This window comes from Pituophis catenifer, unplaced genomic scaffold, assembly GCF_029215685.1.
Source record: "Pituophis catenifer annectens isolate HBS135680 unplaced genomic scaffold, rPitCat1.0.hap2 SCAF_1, whole genome shotgun sequence".
Lineage (NCBI taxonomy): Eukaryota > Metazoa > Chordata > Lepidosauria > Squamata > Colubridae > Pituophis > Pituophis catenifer.
In genome coordinates, this window is record NW_027256881.1 from 187,475,609 (window position 1) to 187,490,723 (window position 15,115).

The 15,115-nt window shown below is 37.5% G+C and overlaps 1 protein-coding gene across 1 annotated transcript in view; it reads right to left on the reverse strand.

Annotated features, from left to right (window-relative positions):
• COL3A1 (collagen type III alpha 1 chain) overlaps nucleotides 1–14,571 on the reverse strand; it is a 71,905-nt gene extending 57,334 nt beyond the window's left edge. The window contains exon 1 of the mRNA XM_070940720.1: nucleotides 14,490–14,571. Coding sequence (XP_070796821.1) covers nucleotides 14,490–14,571 — 82 coding nt within the window. The remainder of the gene's footprint in view (nucleotides 1–14,489) is intronic.
• Nucleotides 14,572–15,115: the final 544 nt, after the last annotated feature.

The window sequence follows — 15,115 nt, forward strand, 5'->3', positions numbered from 1 at the left end:
TTCCATGGGTTAAGTTCAAGTCAGGGGACACTCCACTCCAAAAAAGAGGAACAAGTTTAATTGTTTTCTACTTCTCCTCAGCATCATCTGACATAATGTTCCATAGATCCACTGGAACAGCTTTCCAGGAGAAGCGGGCCCAGAAGACTGAGGTGGGAGAAATCTGTGAAAATATCTCCATCCTCCAGTCAGTTACTCTAAGGAAGCTTAGACCTTCTGCAAGTAGAAAGTCTGAGTCCTTCTACTCTATGGCTTAAGTCAAGGAAAGTGTATCATGCTAATGAGACAATTACATTTCTCGGCTTTTCCCCAACACTTCAAGCAACTGCAACAAGCATTGTAGGGGAGAGATGTGGGGGTAAATCAGGGGTGGGATTCAGCCGGTTCTGTCCGGTTTGGGTGAACTGGTAGTGGCGACTGTGGGAGGCTCCGCCCACCCACCCAGACATAATGCGTGAGCACGAAAGGCTGTGCGCATACACAGAGGTGGCGTGTGCAAGCGAAGCACGTACGCGTCCTCGCTCACATTTGCAAACTGGTAGCAAAGGTAAGTGAATCCCACCTCTGGGGTAAATGTGGATTATTTTCTAATTAATGTGCTTTTGAAGTGCACCGAAGGAGGGATCTCTCCAGGTGAACAGGAGCCAACTTCTCTAAGCAATGGTTCTCTTCAAGCATAGCCAATAGAACACATTCACAACCTGCTGTGGCAATGCAAATCTGGCATTTCCAATATGTGAAGATGGTTTAAATCATCAATCTGTGATCATTGGGATTTGGAGATTCTGATGAATTCTATTGTCTGGAATAAATAGACTCTATTTCAGCACTCTGAGCTTCTAGCCCTATGCTTATTAACTTGTAATTAATCTTGATGGAGTCAGGGAAATGCCCTCACACAACTATGAATTTGTGAATGTCAGGATGGCAATCCTGTTTATTTTCTACACTAAGAAGGCAGGAACATATATGCCTTTCAGTTGACACCTGATTGCTCGAAAATTTGACAAATTGATTGGAGTGATTACCAGCTGACTATACATTAAGCCAAATGATCATTTTCTAGCTGCCTCCAACTTTTATGGTTGAGGAACCCTACAGAAACATTAGTAGAACACTGCATCAAAGAAGCAGATTTGTAAAAATGAGCAATAAAAGGAGCAAATGCCAGGTAGAACAACTTTTTAGTGAAATGCACATAAATCAAGATTAAGATGCACAAGTACATTCAACATTGCTTCAGTATTAATGGAGTTTCTTTAGAAAACACATTGAGACATACGAACGATTCAGAATTACTTTAAAAGGTAACAATATTATGCAATTTAGTATAGGTGACTTGATTTGACTTGTGACTGGTAGCTTAACAAACATTTGAAGTTACAACCCCCTCCCCTCAAAACTACTTATGATCTGGTTTCAAAGTTACAGCTACTGCAATACCCCTGTGGTTGTCTACAATTAAACATAGGGCTGTTGCAGCAGCCCCCCCACTTATGTCCCACCAATCCCATTGGATCCCTACAGGTCTTGGCCTACTTCCCATCCAGCCCCTCAGTCACCTAAGGGAACCTAAATTTGGGCAGCACCATTGCTATCATTTCAGACGCTATGATGGGCAGGTTTCCTTAGGTGACTCAGTAGTTGGGTGGGAATAAATGCAAGGATGGAGGGGATCACAAAGAGGAGGAAGCAGAGCATGGGGTACCTCAGGAGAGGCCTTGGGAGGTCCTGGACATTCATTTAATGGCTGCATCAGGAAAAGCAGAGGGTACAGGGTTGGACTAGAAGACCTCCACGGTCCCTTCCAGCTCTATTCTGATTCTAGTTCTAGTTCTAGGGGGCCATTAAGCAAAGCTGTCTCACTTAATGACCATCATCACATGCAATTGTAAAGGATAGCCTCCTAACCCATATTTAGAGGTAGTTGATCACTGCATGCCAATTCCAGGAACAAGTACATATACAAGAAAGCTCTACCTTACATTTGTGCTTGGAAATTTGCCAGGAATATCTTATGATCATTGCTCAAACCAAAACCTTGGATTAAATGAGATTGTATTCAGTGCACTGTTTTTATGGTTTGCATTGCATGCTGGCTGGCAGCCCCTGTGATGAAAACCACCCTTTCTTCCCCCTGAGCAATGTCTAAATCTTCTATGGGGGTGCTCCAGAAATACATTGGGGGGAATTTTCTCAGAAGAACAGAGGAAAGAAGGGTTGGAAGAAAGCTGCTGTTGTAATGTGGGATATATCTTTCCAATCTTAATTGATTTATGTCTTTCCAATTTGAGGCTCTAGAAGCTCAAATCTGAAGGCTCAAGTAAGAAATATGACCTGTTTGATGTCTGGTTTGGCCAGATATATTTTCCAGTCAGCAGGAAAAACTATGGGAAAAATAGAGTGGAGTAGGGGAATGGTATTTTTCTCTGCCAAGAAGAAAAAACTTACACATTTTTATGGAATGGAGTTTTATGGAGCTGTTTCACTTTATTCAGTGCATTCTATTCTCTCTCTATCTCTATATCTTCAGATAGGAAAGAAATTTGTTTCTGGTCTATCTCAGGCTGCTGCTGCCAGTAGTAACTTTATCGGTGACCCAAGATTAATTTTGGCTAATTTATCAATGATCTTAATGATTCCAAAGCTTATAAGTCAGTGAAAAAAACCCAGGCAACCATTTCTGGTATATAATAAAGCAATCTAGCAATCTAAACTTATTGATTACAAAATAAAATGAAGGATATAGACCAGTGGTGGGTTTCAATTTTTTTTACTACTGGTTCTGTGGGTGTGGCTTGGTGGGCATGGTATGGCTTGGTGGGCGTGGCTTGGGCATGGCAAGGGAAGGATATTGTAAAATCTTCATTCCCACTCCACTCCAGGGGAAGGATACTGTAAAATCTCCATTCCCACCCCAATCCAGGGGAAGGTTACTGCAAAATCTCAATTCCCACCCCAATCCAGGGGAAGGTTACTGCAAAATCCCCATTTCCTCCCGATCAGCTGGGACTTGGGAGGCAGAGAATAGATGGGGGCAGGGCCAGTCATAATTTTTACTACCGGTTCTCCGAACTATTCAACATTTCCGCTACTGGTTCTCCAGAACTGGTCAGAACCTGCTGAAACCCACCTCTGATATAGACATTTTCTGATCTTGGACACATTCGCTGACCCATAAACCTTCACATATTTATTACGGTGTCCATTAATGGAGAACTAGGTGAAAGTGAATGGTGTGATGAAAGCAGGATTGGAATGTAAATATACATTGCTGGTCAATCAGGAAAAAGCTACTTTATATGAACTAGCTGTTAGTAATCCCACAACTACACTCCTGGGCCTCCTATCATGTTCCTTAGGACTGTGCAAAGCATTGAAAAAAGGTATTTTGCAAAATATATTAGGGGAGGGAAGGATCACATTTCAAAGCATTAAAATAGCACCATCCCTTTGAGGGATGGTAAGGGCAGTTTTGAAGGCTGATCTCAGCTGCCTGGCCTAGGCATGAGTGCACAGTGTCTTAACATGGCTTCTGGTCCAAGTGGAAATATTGCAGATCTATTTGACCTCACAGCCCAGTATTTTTATTTCCAAGTAAGAGACTTTTATTAAGATCTCAGACTATCTCCTTCTAAAAATTGGAAATGGCAGGATTTGAACTTGGAATCTTCTGTGCACAGATATTCTGCCACACTAACCTAAGATGAGATACATTTTTTAAATTCTCCACAGTAGCATCACCACACCTTGACTGCTGATAGTACTAGCAGGGAAAGTAATCCAAATACTTTTTTTAAGAATTTCTCCATTACATTCAATGCTGTTGAAAATAACATGGTAGTTTGTTCACTGTCCACTTGTCTATTACCCTAAACTACATGCTACAACAAGGACATCAAGGAAACCATGTTGAATCCCATTTAATATATCATGGTACATCCATGACTTCCACAAGTAAATGGATCAAATGTTGCACAATACAATGTTTTGTATTGCCAAAATTTTCCATATACAGACTTGTTCCTTAAGTTTTCTTTTCACAGTCAAGAACCTACACATTCTAAACAATCTCTCTTAAGACATGAATGCTCATAGTTCATGCCTTCTCAACATCCTGAATCAGCCTTCTCTGTTGGTGGTTAGGGTCTGTCTTCAATTTTATTTATTTATTTATTTTTATTTTTCAAGCATATATAAGATAACAGGTAAAAGTATAAACATAATTTGAATACATGATAAGAGTAAGAGTAAAAAGTAATATTAGGACAAACTCTTCATGATCATTAGAAACTTGGCAACATAGAGATACAAGATATAGAAAAGTGTATGTATTAATAGCACCACCATCTAAAAAAAACCATGTTTAGCTATATAAAACATGATTTTCTGTTGAGTTTGGGTTGTATTTGAATGTGATATGGGAACAAATTGTTTGGACACTCAGCACCCAATCATGGAAGCAATGGAAATAATCAGAAGAAGAAGGTAGTCCAGTGTTCCTAGAACTATACTATATACTGTGTTTCCCTGAAAATAAGACCCTGTCTTATATTTTTTTGAACCCTGAAATAAGCATTTGGCCTTATTGTCATGCACTCAAAAGCCCGATTGGGCTTATTATCAGGGGATGTCTTATTTTGGGGGAAACAGGGTAGATATTTTTGTTCTGGGAATAATGCTTTGATTTTTCCTCCTTTGCAAAGTTCCCCTTCATTTTGGATGCTATTTCATCCTGATGAGACACAGTTTAATCAGCTCTATGCTATAACCCGCTGAGCAGTGCATAAGACCATCCATGTAGAAGGCCAAAAGAATCAAGGTAACAGCTGTGACCCTTTTGATGCTTTGTATTGCTTTCTTTCTTTTTTTTCTTTTTCATATTGTCTGTCAACAGCCATGACTGTGTAATTTAAACCTAGATGCTTTTTACATGCACATTTTTAAGGGGTGTGGCTTCAATGGTAAACTCAAGACTTTAATCTTGATATTTCCCCCACCCCATCCTGCCCTGCTCCATAGATGCACCTGGCAATGATCCCCTTTGAGATACACCATTGCAACTAATCAGAGAAACATTGAAATATAATAGCAGGAAAATGTATTTGTAAAGGCATATTAGTCTTCTAATAGGATGGCAAGACATTATCTATTTATGCAGATAACAGTTTACTCACCTAAGGAGAAAATAATGAGGCATTATTGTTTGTATGTGTAGTGCCTTTGAATTATCGATGGTTCTTGGTGACTGCTGTCCCTACAGTTTTCTTGGTAAAGAGTTCAGAAGTGGTTTGCTCTTGCATGCTTCCCAGGCTGAGGAAATGAGGGATGGTCCAAGGTCATCCAGGGGCTTTGCACCTGAGACGGGGCTAGAACTCATGATCTCCTGGTTTTTAGCCTAGTGCCTTAACCACTACATCAACTGTCTCTCTGTTAGATTTACCCAAACAATATTATAGCACTCATTCCACATGAAATCTTGGAAAATGGAATCAGATTGTTAGCTAATATGAAAGGCATCTCGTTCGTTGTGTTTCAATAAATGCAGCCAAAATCCCTGTTGGTTGATGCATACCCAAAATAAATCTAAGAAGGGACTCTTGTTGAAAGAAATGTTTCATGTTTTCCATTGTCATCCTAATATGAAACAGGCAAAGTTTACAAAACTTGGAAAATGGAGCCAACTTGATGTTAGCAATATAAATGGGGCTAAATACAGCTTTAAAAAAAAAATCTGGAAAGAATTATGACATGTAAACAATTGACCTTACTTTTTTTTAAAGCTGGAATTAGGATGCAGAAGATGTCAGATTTATTTAAAATGAGTATCACTGTGAGTATTACAGTGAGTATCACTGAGACAGTGATAGTACTGTTATATAGAATAGGTGTTTAAAACAAAATAGACTTTTTATTAGCAGTATTTAAGAAGAGAAAGAAGTGAATTGCATTATGAGATTATATCTATATTTGTTCAGTTGCTGGTGAACTGTAGCTTTTATCATAACAGAAGAAGGAAACAAATACAAAAGGAGTAATATTATTAATTATATATAATTAATTTAAGTTTAAATTCATATTTCATATTCAGGTTTTATCCAGCTCACCCACTTTTGGGGAAAGGTTATAGAGGCAGAGGGCTTCAAAAGTCCTTCTTAATTTTATCATGTTCTTTTAGAATAGAAAATCTTGCAACATTTTGCAAAATCTAATGAGATCATCCAACTTTCTTGGAACAATTGCTTAATAATGAGGGCAATGAAATGTGGTAAGTAAGGAAGGTCTCTTAAAAGAAATAATTCTTTTATGAAACATTGAGAGCATTTTCTAGTAACTTTGATTTCTCTTTTTTTTCTCTTTTCCGTATCTATCTTTATATCTATCAACCTCTCTCTCTCTATCTCATCTATCTATCTATCTCATCTATCTCATCCATCCATCTATCTATCTATCTATCTATCTATCTATCTATCTATCTATCTATCTATCAGCTATCTATCTAGTCTGCCTACATGTCTCTATCATTTATTGCTTTTCTGTCTGTCTGTCTGTCTGTCTATCTACATCTGTCTGTTTGCCTGCCTGCCTGTCTCTATCATTTATCGTCTGTCTATCTATCTATCTATCTATCTATCTATCTATCTATCTATCTCTATCCATCCATCATCCGTCCAACCACATGTATGTATGTATGTATGTATGTATGTATGTATGTATGTATCTATCTATCTATCTATCTATCTATCTATCTATCTATCTATCTATCTATCTATCTAGTCTGCCTACATGTCTCTATTATTTATTGCTTGTCTGTCTATCTGTCTGTCTGTCTGTCTGTCTGTCTATCTAGCTCCATCTGTCTGCCTGTCTGCTTGCCTGCCTGTCTCTATCATTTATCATCTGTCTGTCTGTCTGTCTGTCTGTCTGTCTGTCTATCTATCTATCTATCTATCTATCTATCTATCTATCTATCTACCTATCTCTATCAATCCATCATCCATCCATCCATATGTATGTATGTATGTATGTATGTAAGTATGTATGTATGTATGTATGTATCTATCTATCTATCTATCTATCTATCTATCTATCTATCTATCTATCTATGTATATATGTATGTATTATCTATCTATCTATCTATCTATCTATCTATCTATCTATCTATCTCCATCTGTCTGTCTGTTTCTCTCTATCATCTATCGCTTGTCTGTCTGTCTGTCTGTCTGTCTGTCTGCCTATCTATCTATCTCTATCTATCTATCTATCTATCTATCTATCTATCTATCTATCTCTATCCATCCATCATCCGTCCATCCATATCTATCTATCGTCTATCTATCTATCTGTCTATCTATCTATCTATCTATCTATCTATCTATCTATCTATCTATCTCCATCTGTCTGTCTCTGTCTGCCTCTCTCTATTATCTATCCTATGGAAGAAACTATGCTCTAAGAAAGAGAGCTGGTTCATCACACTGTTAGACTCAATGTACAAAATGGCAGCCTCAAAGATTGTAAAAATAGATCAAGAGGTTTCATTACATAAAATAGCTATTCAAAGTTTCAAGTAAAATACATGCAAAGAATTTCTTTGAATTTATCATTAGCTGGATTGAAAAAGTAAAAGAGGCCATTTAATAGAATCATGAGGATGGATCAGTGAATGTTTCTTGCTACCCAGATTGAACCTATCATTCAATGATCAGCATAGCCATTCACACAATCAATATAAATCATAGTCACACTCATTTGGAAATGAATCCAGTTGACCATAGTGGGTTTTCCAAGGTTTGTTTAAGAGAATGTATGGCTGCAAAGCCTCAGTCCTTCCAGTTCTTCCCAGAACTCTCAGACAGAATGAGACTGCCCTGGTTAAGGACTTGGAGAACCTAAGCCTTAAAAGGCCTTGTTATGGAACCAAGTCATATAAATTTACCAGTGTTATGCTCCCAGTCACTTGGTGACATTTTGGCCACAGAGATTTCCATCATTCACATTGTTTTATTGCCTGCGCAAACCTGCCAACTCAAACTCAAGCAAGTTTGAGAAGTAGGAGTTGTTAAACTATATTTCACAGGGATCAAGAAGTCTTAAACCAGGTTTGCAGCCTGAACAGCAATGCCTAAAGATCAATGTGTTATCCAGATTGTGTTTCCAGAGATTCAAGATTTTGCAAAGATCCACTTGAAGTGTCATCTATTTGAAGTATCTTTTGTCATTTTCATCATTCTACTCCCACCTTGCAAACTGTGGTTGTGGGGCTCCTGGCTTGTGTCAGCATTGCACAAGTTGCATGCCCTAACTTGGGTCATGAATACATAAATGATTTAAATAAATCTTCCTGAAATGTGGTGCTCTTCGAATGTCTTGTGACTATAACTTCCAGAATCTCTGCCATGGCCAAAGACCAACAGACCTGGAGACATTAAGTTGAAGGAAACTGATCTAGATTAGAATAAGAATCCTGACTGACCACAAAAGTGGGACTCATTAAAAAAAAAAAAAAAACCCAGACTGATTGTTTTCCATGTTCAGCATTAACCACTGAATTCAAATGGCAATGATTAAAGCTGACTGCTTTTGGATTTCTTGGCAAATGGCATCAATTCAACATTGTCAAAAGTCAGTGAAATAACACTGAGGAAAAGAAACTCCATTCTCCATTCCTTTCTCTCTGCAGTAAAGCAGTATTTCTCCTCCTTCCATCCTCATCTCTGCAGTTCTGCCCCCTCCTGCAGGAAATCATTTGATGACTCTTGGTCTGAAGTCAAAACACACACATGGAAAGTGCAGACAATGCAGAGGTAACCACTTAGCTTTCATCAAACCACAATTCTCCTCCGGCTGATGGAACTGGCCTAATTTCAGTAACACCTACTCACTTAAAGGATGTGGACTAGTTCTTAAAACTTAATTAAGAATTGGGCTTTCCTTAGTTCTAGGAATTGCAAATGAAGTACTCTATGAAGTTTATACTTTACAACAGTTTAAACAGGGTTGGACAGCCATGGTGGCAACTTTTTGATAGCTAAGGAATGAGCTCGCTTAAATGTTCCCAAACCAAAGTGAGAGGGAGTGAGATACAAACTGGGTGATCCAATTGGGGAAGGCCAGGATTGCCTTCCCCAACTCCAGAATAGACTTTAAGGGATTTCTCTACTTCAACCAACCTTCATTAACTGGGTGAAGCCTATTTTATAACCCACATGATAGTTTTTTTTACTGATTTCTTGTCTCAAAACAGCCACCAGCTTTTAGGATTTGCAGTCAAAGAGGGCTCTGGAGGCTGCAAACGTAAGTCCAGGACCTGCTAGTTGTGTATTCTTGACCCACAGAAAACCAGGATCCTAAAAGTGAAAGCACGTTGAGCCTTAACTGATGTGGAGAGGAAGATATGCCACACATCTGAACATTGTTCCTTTCTCTTGGCTTGATCAGTCAGCATATTTCACATTTATAATCTTTGTTTTATGTAACTTTGGCCATTAAGAGTTAAACTGAGGTAGTTCCAGTAAGGTTTTTATAGAAAGAAATTGGCGAATGACATCCAGAGAACTTTTATCAAAAACCTCTGAATACTTTGGAACGTAACATGAGCACATTTTACAAATTAGATTGGCAGAGGCAACAACTGTTTTAAGTGTATCATTGAAATGTAACATGGAAGCTGAAGCCAAATAAAAGTTATATAAACACAGGATCTTGTCTGAACAATGATATGCCAACAAATTAGTTAAAAATAAAAAGTTTTGCTAGAGGAATTCTACTTCAACTATCTTCTGGAAGTTCAAAAGAGTTGGGACAAGTCTTACTTCTTTGCTAGAACTATTGCACAACATGGAATCTAGGTATGGAAGGCTCATATTAAAATAATTCATTTTAGTCATTTGTTTGCTTCGAGAGGGGTATATCCATAATCTCATCCATGTCTGCAGGGATAGGACCCCATTTCTAACTGTCATTACTATATGCTACAAATAAAACTCTGATTATGCACCAAGTTATTATGCTTTCTAAACTATGGTTTTTTAATGCAATTTCAATAAGCTATGGTTTAGAGCAGTCATGTCCAACCCACAGCTTTTGGATCACATGCAGCCCTAGACAGCTAGAAATGTGGCCCCACAAGACACCCCCCCCAAATAAAGAACATATGTTTTTTATATACGTTAGTTATATATTTTATATTTGGCCCAAGACAATATGTCTTCACTCAATGTGGCCCAGGCAAGTCAAAAAGTTGGACATCACTGGTTTAGAGGGCTGTCTTTCCCAGTCCTTTGGGGAAGAATGGAATTAGCTGAGCTCATACAGTAAGATATAAATTAGGCTTGTCAAAAGATTCTGTTATATAACCCATAATTCTATTTCATGCTGCATCTCTTCTGCCATTTACATGTATCTTGACTGGAAATTTTGGCTTGGCTTATCTCACAATCCACTAATTCCAAATTAATGTTCAAATGCCAGAAATGTAAGCAGTATTTGTGCTTTTTGCATAGTAAGCACAAAACATACACTGTAATTGGAAAACCAGAAGATCATTATATATATATATATATTTTCCTTTGGCCAAAAACCTCAGATGATAGTTTGGGGTGGAAATCTAAAGTTGATTCATACATTATCCACACTGTGTGAGACTGCTGCTTCAACATAGATAGATCCTACTTTCAACATCTCAGTCAAATCACTATGAGAAGAATGGAATGGAATCTGCTATTTTTAATGCCAAAGAAACCATATGCTCGGTTAATACCACAAAGTTATCAAATTTAAACATTAATCCTATACAGTGGAATCTATTTGTAAGGACACAACAGTCAATAAGTGAAGAAAAATACTTCTATTTTAACGTTAAAAGCTATTTTAACAGATTGTTTTCCCTAAAGACTGCACTTGTATTATGCTTCTACATGCTTGGTATATTGCAGATCTGGCTGTCTCCCTTTTAGAAAAAAAGACACAAAAATGCTGGCATTCCTCAAGCTGTTCATTCTGTCTAGAATGTTTTTACATGAAAATGCATCATTTTTGAAAGCGAAGCCTTTGTATATAATCTCTTTCAAAACACTTCGTGTTTTCATTATACTGTACATGAAAACTTAGGAGTAAAACATGAAGAGGCAAGAGTGCAACAAATCCCAGCACCCATGGCTACAATCCAACACATTAAATATGGAAACCTCAAGTCTTAATTTTGGTTAAGACTTGTAGTGATTCTTATTCTTCAAATTCTTATGAGGTAGCAAGGAAAACAAGTCATATAAAGTCATTTATTCATCAACTTAAGAAGGGTGGTGCAGTTGAGTAAAGACATTATGAATTTCTCTAATAATGGAAATATTAATAATTTCTAGTAATATAAGATGAGGATCAGATGGTATGGCACTACCAATTATAGAAACAAAAAAAATTAAATAGGAGCATTATTATCCACTAGATAGCCTTTCATTATCACCAGTACTTCCAGGAGCTGAAGTCAGGTTATGGAATACTAAGAGAAGATACTTCATTCAAAAGAATGTAAATTAATACTCAGATTAATCTACTGAATGAGGTTTGCAAGGAAGAAAGACACATGGCATATTAGAATATTTTCTAATATTCGTAACTAGGAATCAGGAAGAAAAGAAAGAAACTAGAACCTTGCTGTAAGATGAATTGCATCAGCATAGGTTCAGGGCAGAGAGAGGGAACCTGGTGGTCCTCTAAATGATGCTGAATTAACTAATTAACCCATAAGGCCCAACTAATGTGACCAATGGAGAGAAATTCTAGGCCACAAGTTCTGAACAGCCATAAATTCTCTGACCCTAGTATAGGACACCCAAACAGTCCATGTATACTGCAAGTACACTGTAGTGATGTTTTATCCACCTTGACTTCAATGCTTAACCTAATAATTATGATGCAAATCTGTCTTCATTCTCCTTTTCTAGCTATTATAGCAAAGAAGGAATTCATGGTTGAGTTTTAGTGTGATTATTTGATGCTCAATGTATAATCATCAACTTCTTTACCAGAATATATTGGCACAATTTAACATTTGACATTAATATTGTTCCTTCCTTCCTTCCTTCCTTCCTTCCTTCCTTCCTTCCTTCCTTCCTTCCTTCCTTCCTTCCTCCCTCCCTCCCTCCCTCCCTCCCTCCCTCCCTCCCTCCCTCCATATTTAAATGTTACTTTCAGCATATGCAGAACAATTTACCATATATAGAAAATATCTTCCTATATATGTAAATATTAATTTCCCAGAAGGTTACTGTTTTACCATATTTCATCTATGTGTTATAGCTTATTACAATCTGAATAATCTTTATTCTGGTAGGGAGGGAGGGAGGGAGGGGGGGAGGGAGGAAGGAAAGAAGGAAGGAAGGAAAGAAGAAAGGAAGGAAGGAAGGAAGGAAGGAAGGAAGGAAAGAGGGAGGGAGGGAAGGAAGGAAGAAAGGAAGGAAGGAAAAGAAGGAACTCATCCATAACACACCCATGGCATAAGCCATTCCAGCATGCTATATCATTTCCATGTTTTAAAAAAATCAGGTCAATGTTATGGGATTTTGCATTTTCTCTCTTTCTTTCCTTTTCTTCAATCTTACAGGGTGTTGCCAAATAATGATCACAGAAAATATAACAGTAGAACAAAAGTAATATTTCTGAACATGCATTTGACTACTATATTATATCTATCTAAAATGCATGTTACAACTAGAAACAAGACTGCATCTGTTAAATACATCAAATGTGTAGCCATAAATGCTTCATATCCTTTAAATTACTGGATGTAAGTGATTGGATGCAGTGGAATGTGGAAAGCAAACAAAATCTAGAAAATTACTACAAGCAATTTCAGTATAGTTTAAATCAACCATACATAATCAATTATATAAAGGAACTTTATAAAAAGTGATTGCCTTTTCTCCTTAGTCACTAAATCGTGATGAATGAATGAATGAATGAATGAATGAATGAATGAATAGGTTTATTTCTATAATCCTTGCAGCGTATTTTTTTTAAAATATACAGAATATCCTTTTTTCATAGGATCATATGTAAAAAAAGCTTTTCTATTAGATAAACTGATGAAGAAAAATCTAATTTTAGATATGCCTATTAACTATGTGAGTATAGAGAGTGGTAAGAACAGCCCAGAAGATTCTAGGAAGCTCATTTCCTGTCATTCAGGATACTGCTTATAAGCACTATGTGCTTAAAGTTCGAAACATTGTTAGAGACCCCACACACCCACTTCATGGTCTGTTTTGGTTCCTCCCCTCTAGGAGGTGGTTTCAAAGTATTTCTATCAGGACTACCAGATTCTGTAACAGCTTTGTTCCCTATGCCATCCATCTGGATTCATTTTTCTCACCATATACATGTATACATCCAAACTAGACTGTGTTGTTTCTCTCTGTCATATAATATATGTGGGCATATGCATAATTTTGTATTTATTTATTATTTATTCTATCATGTTTATGTAGTGTGTTTTGGTGTACATTCAAAGTGACAATAAAGTTATTCTAAGTTTAAATCTTCTATATTTGGCTGGGGTAAATTATGATGTAAAGCTTGTTATTAATCAGTTGTATCAATCAAATTGTGCATTCAAGACATAGATCACACAATTCAACAATTCTGCAATTCAACACAGTGCACAACACCATCACCACACACCAGGCTCCAGAAATGTCCTTTATTAAAATATCCTGAATTTTAATGACCAAATGTGCTTGCAAGTGATCGTTTCCTGCAAATCCTTTGACTGTTCACAATCAGATGTACTCTCCAGGAAGCATGTATAGCCTAAGGTTATTTACTGTTAGGAGAGCAATGGGCATGAAAGAATTCTCTGATGAGTGATGAAATGAAGTTTGAGATGTGATACATCCCTCTCCTTTCCTGTTTATGTCTCAGAAGAATACACTCAAACCCACACCTGGAAAAATCTTTCCCCAGAGCTGAGCCAACCAGCCTGGTTCACAAAAGCAGTTCCTTAAATGGTATAAATAACTTTATACGCAAGCCTACATTTAAAAAGAAACATATGCCAGCAAGACCCCAAAGCAGTGTTTCTTACAAACCCTACCCCACCCCCAAATGGCTAAATACAACCTTCTTTTACATTGCAAATGAAGTTCAGACTTTCCTGAATTCTGCACTCAAGAATTTTATTCAAATAGCAAAAAAGAAAATCACAGTAACGTTTCCAGAGGCAAAATGAGTCTAGAAACATCAAGTTTAGGAAAAAGACACAGAATATGGTTAAGCCTCTACAATTTCCCCCTTTTAAGGTTAGCCTTCATGCTTCAAATGAAGGCTCCCCAACCCAGCTCAGAGCAAAAGCAAAAAAAAAGTAACTGGAGAAATGCTTAATATCTGGCAAAGTTGCATATAAGGGAATATTTATATATATATCTAGAATATTTATATATATATATCTAGAAACAACAACAATTCTCAATTCTTAAGTGGGATTACTTACCCTCTTGTTGTTGTGCCAAAATGACGGAGAATTGTGACACAGTAAAGAAGAACAAAACGGCTCCCTGCACACAGCTCATCATGTTTAAATAATTTTAAACATGAGACTCTATGTGCAAAAGAGAATCAGAGGGAAAAAAAAGGGGGGAGGAAAAAAAATCAAAAGATCACCATCAATTGCTTCCTGCCCTGTCAACCACTGGGCCTGCAGAGAACTCAGCCACAGGCATTCCTGTGTCTTGCCCTTAAATAGGGAGAGCTTTGGCTTCCTCTACTTGCCAGCCCCTTTCTGAAATTTGAGAGGAGGTCCCATCCCTTTCACATGAAATCAAGTGATTAATATTTCTTTTGGCCTTGCAGTAGGAGCAGCCAAAATGAAGTAGATACATAACACATCTGGAGTGCCTGAATCTGAAAAGCTTTTAGCCTGTGCATGTTCAGATAGGGGATGAAGGCTCCGAAGAGCTGAAGTGGAGGTGTGAGGGATGGAGTTTTTTTTTTTTTTTTTGCTTCTGGCAGATGGGGGAAAAATGAATGTGAAATGGGGATTTAACCTTTTTCTTTGTAGTAGGACCTGGTGTATTTACGTGCACAACATTTCTATTTGTTTGCTAAATACGATAAGCA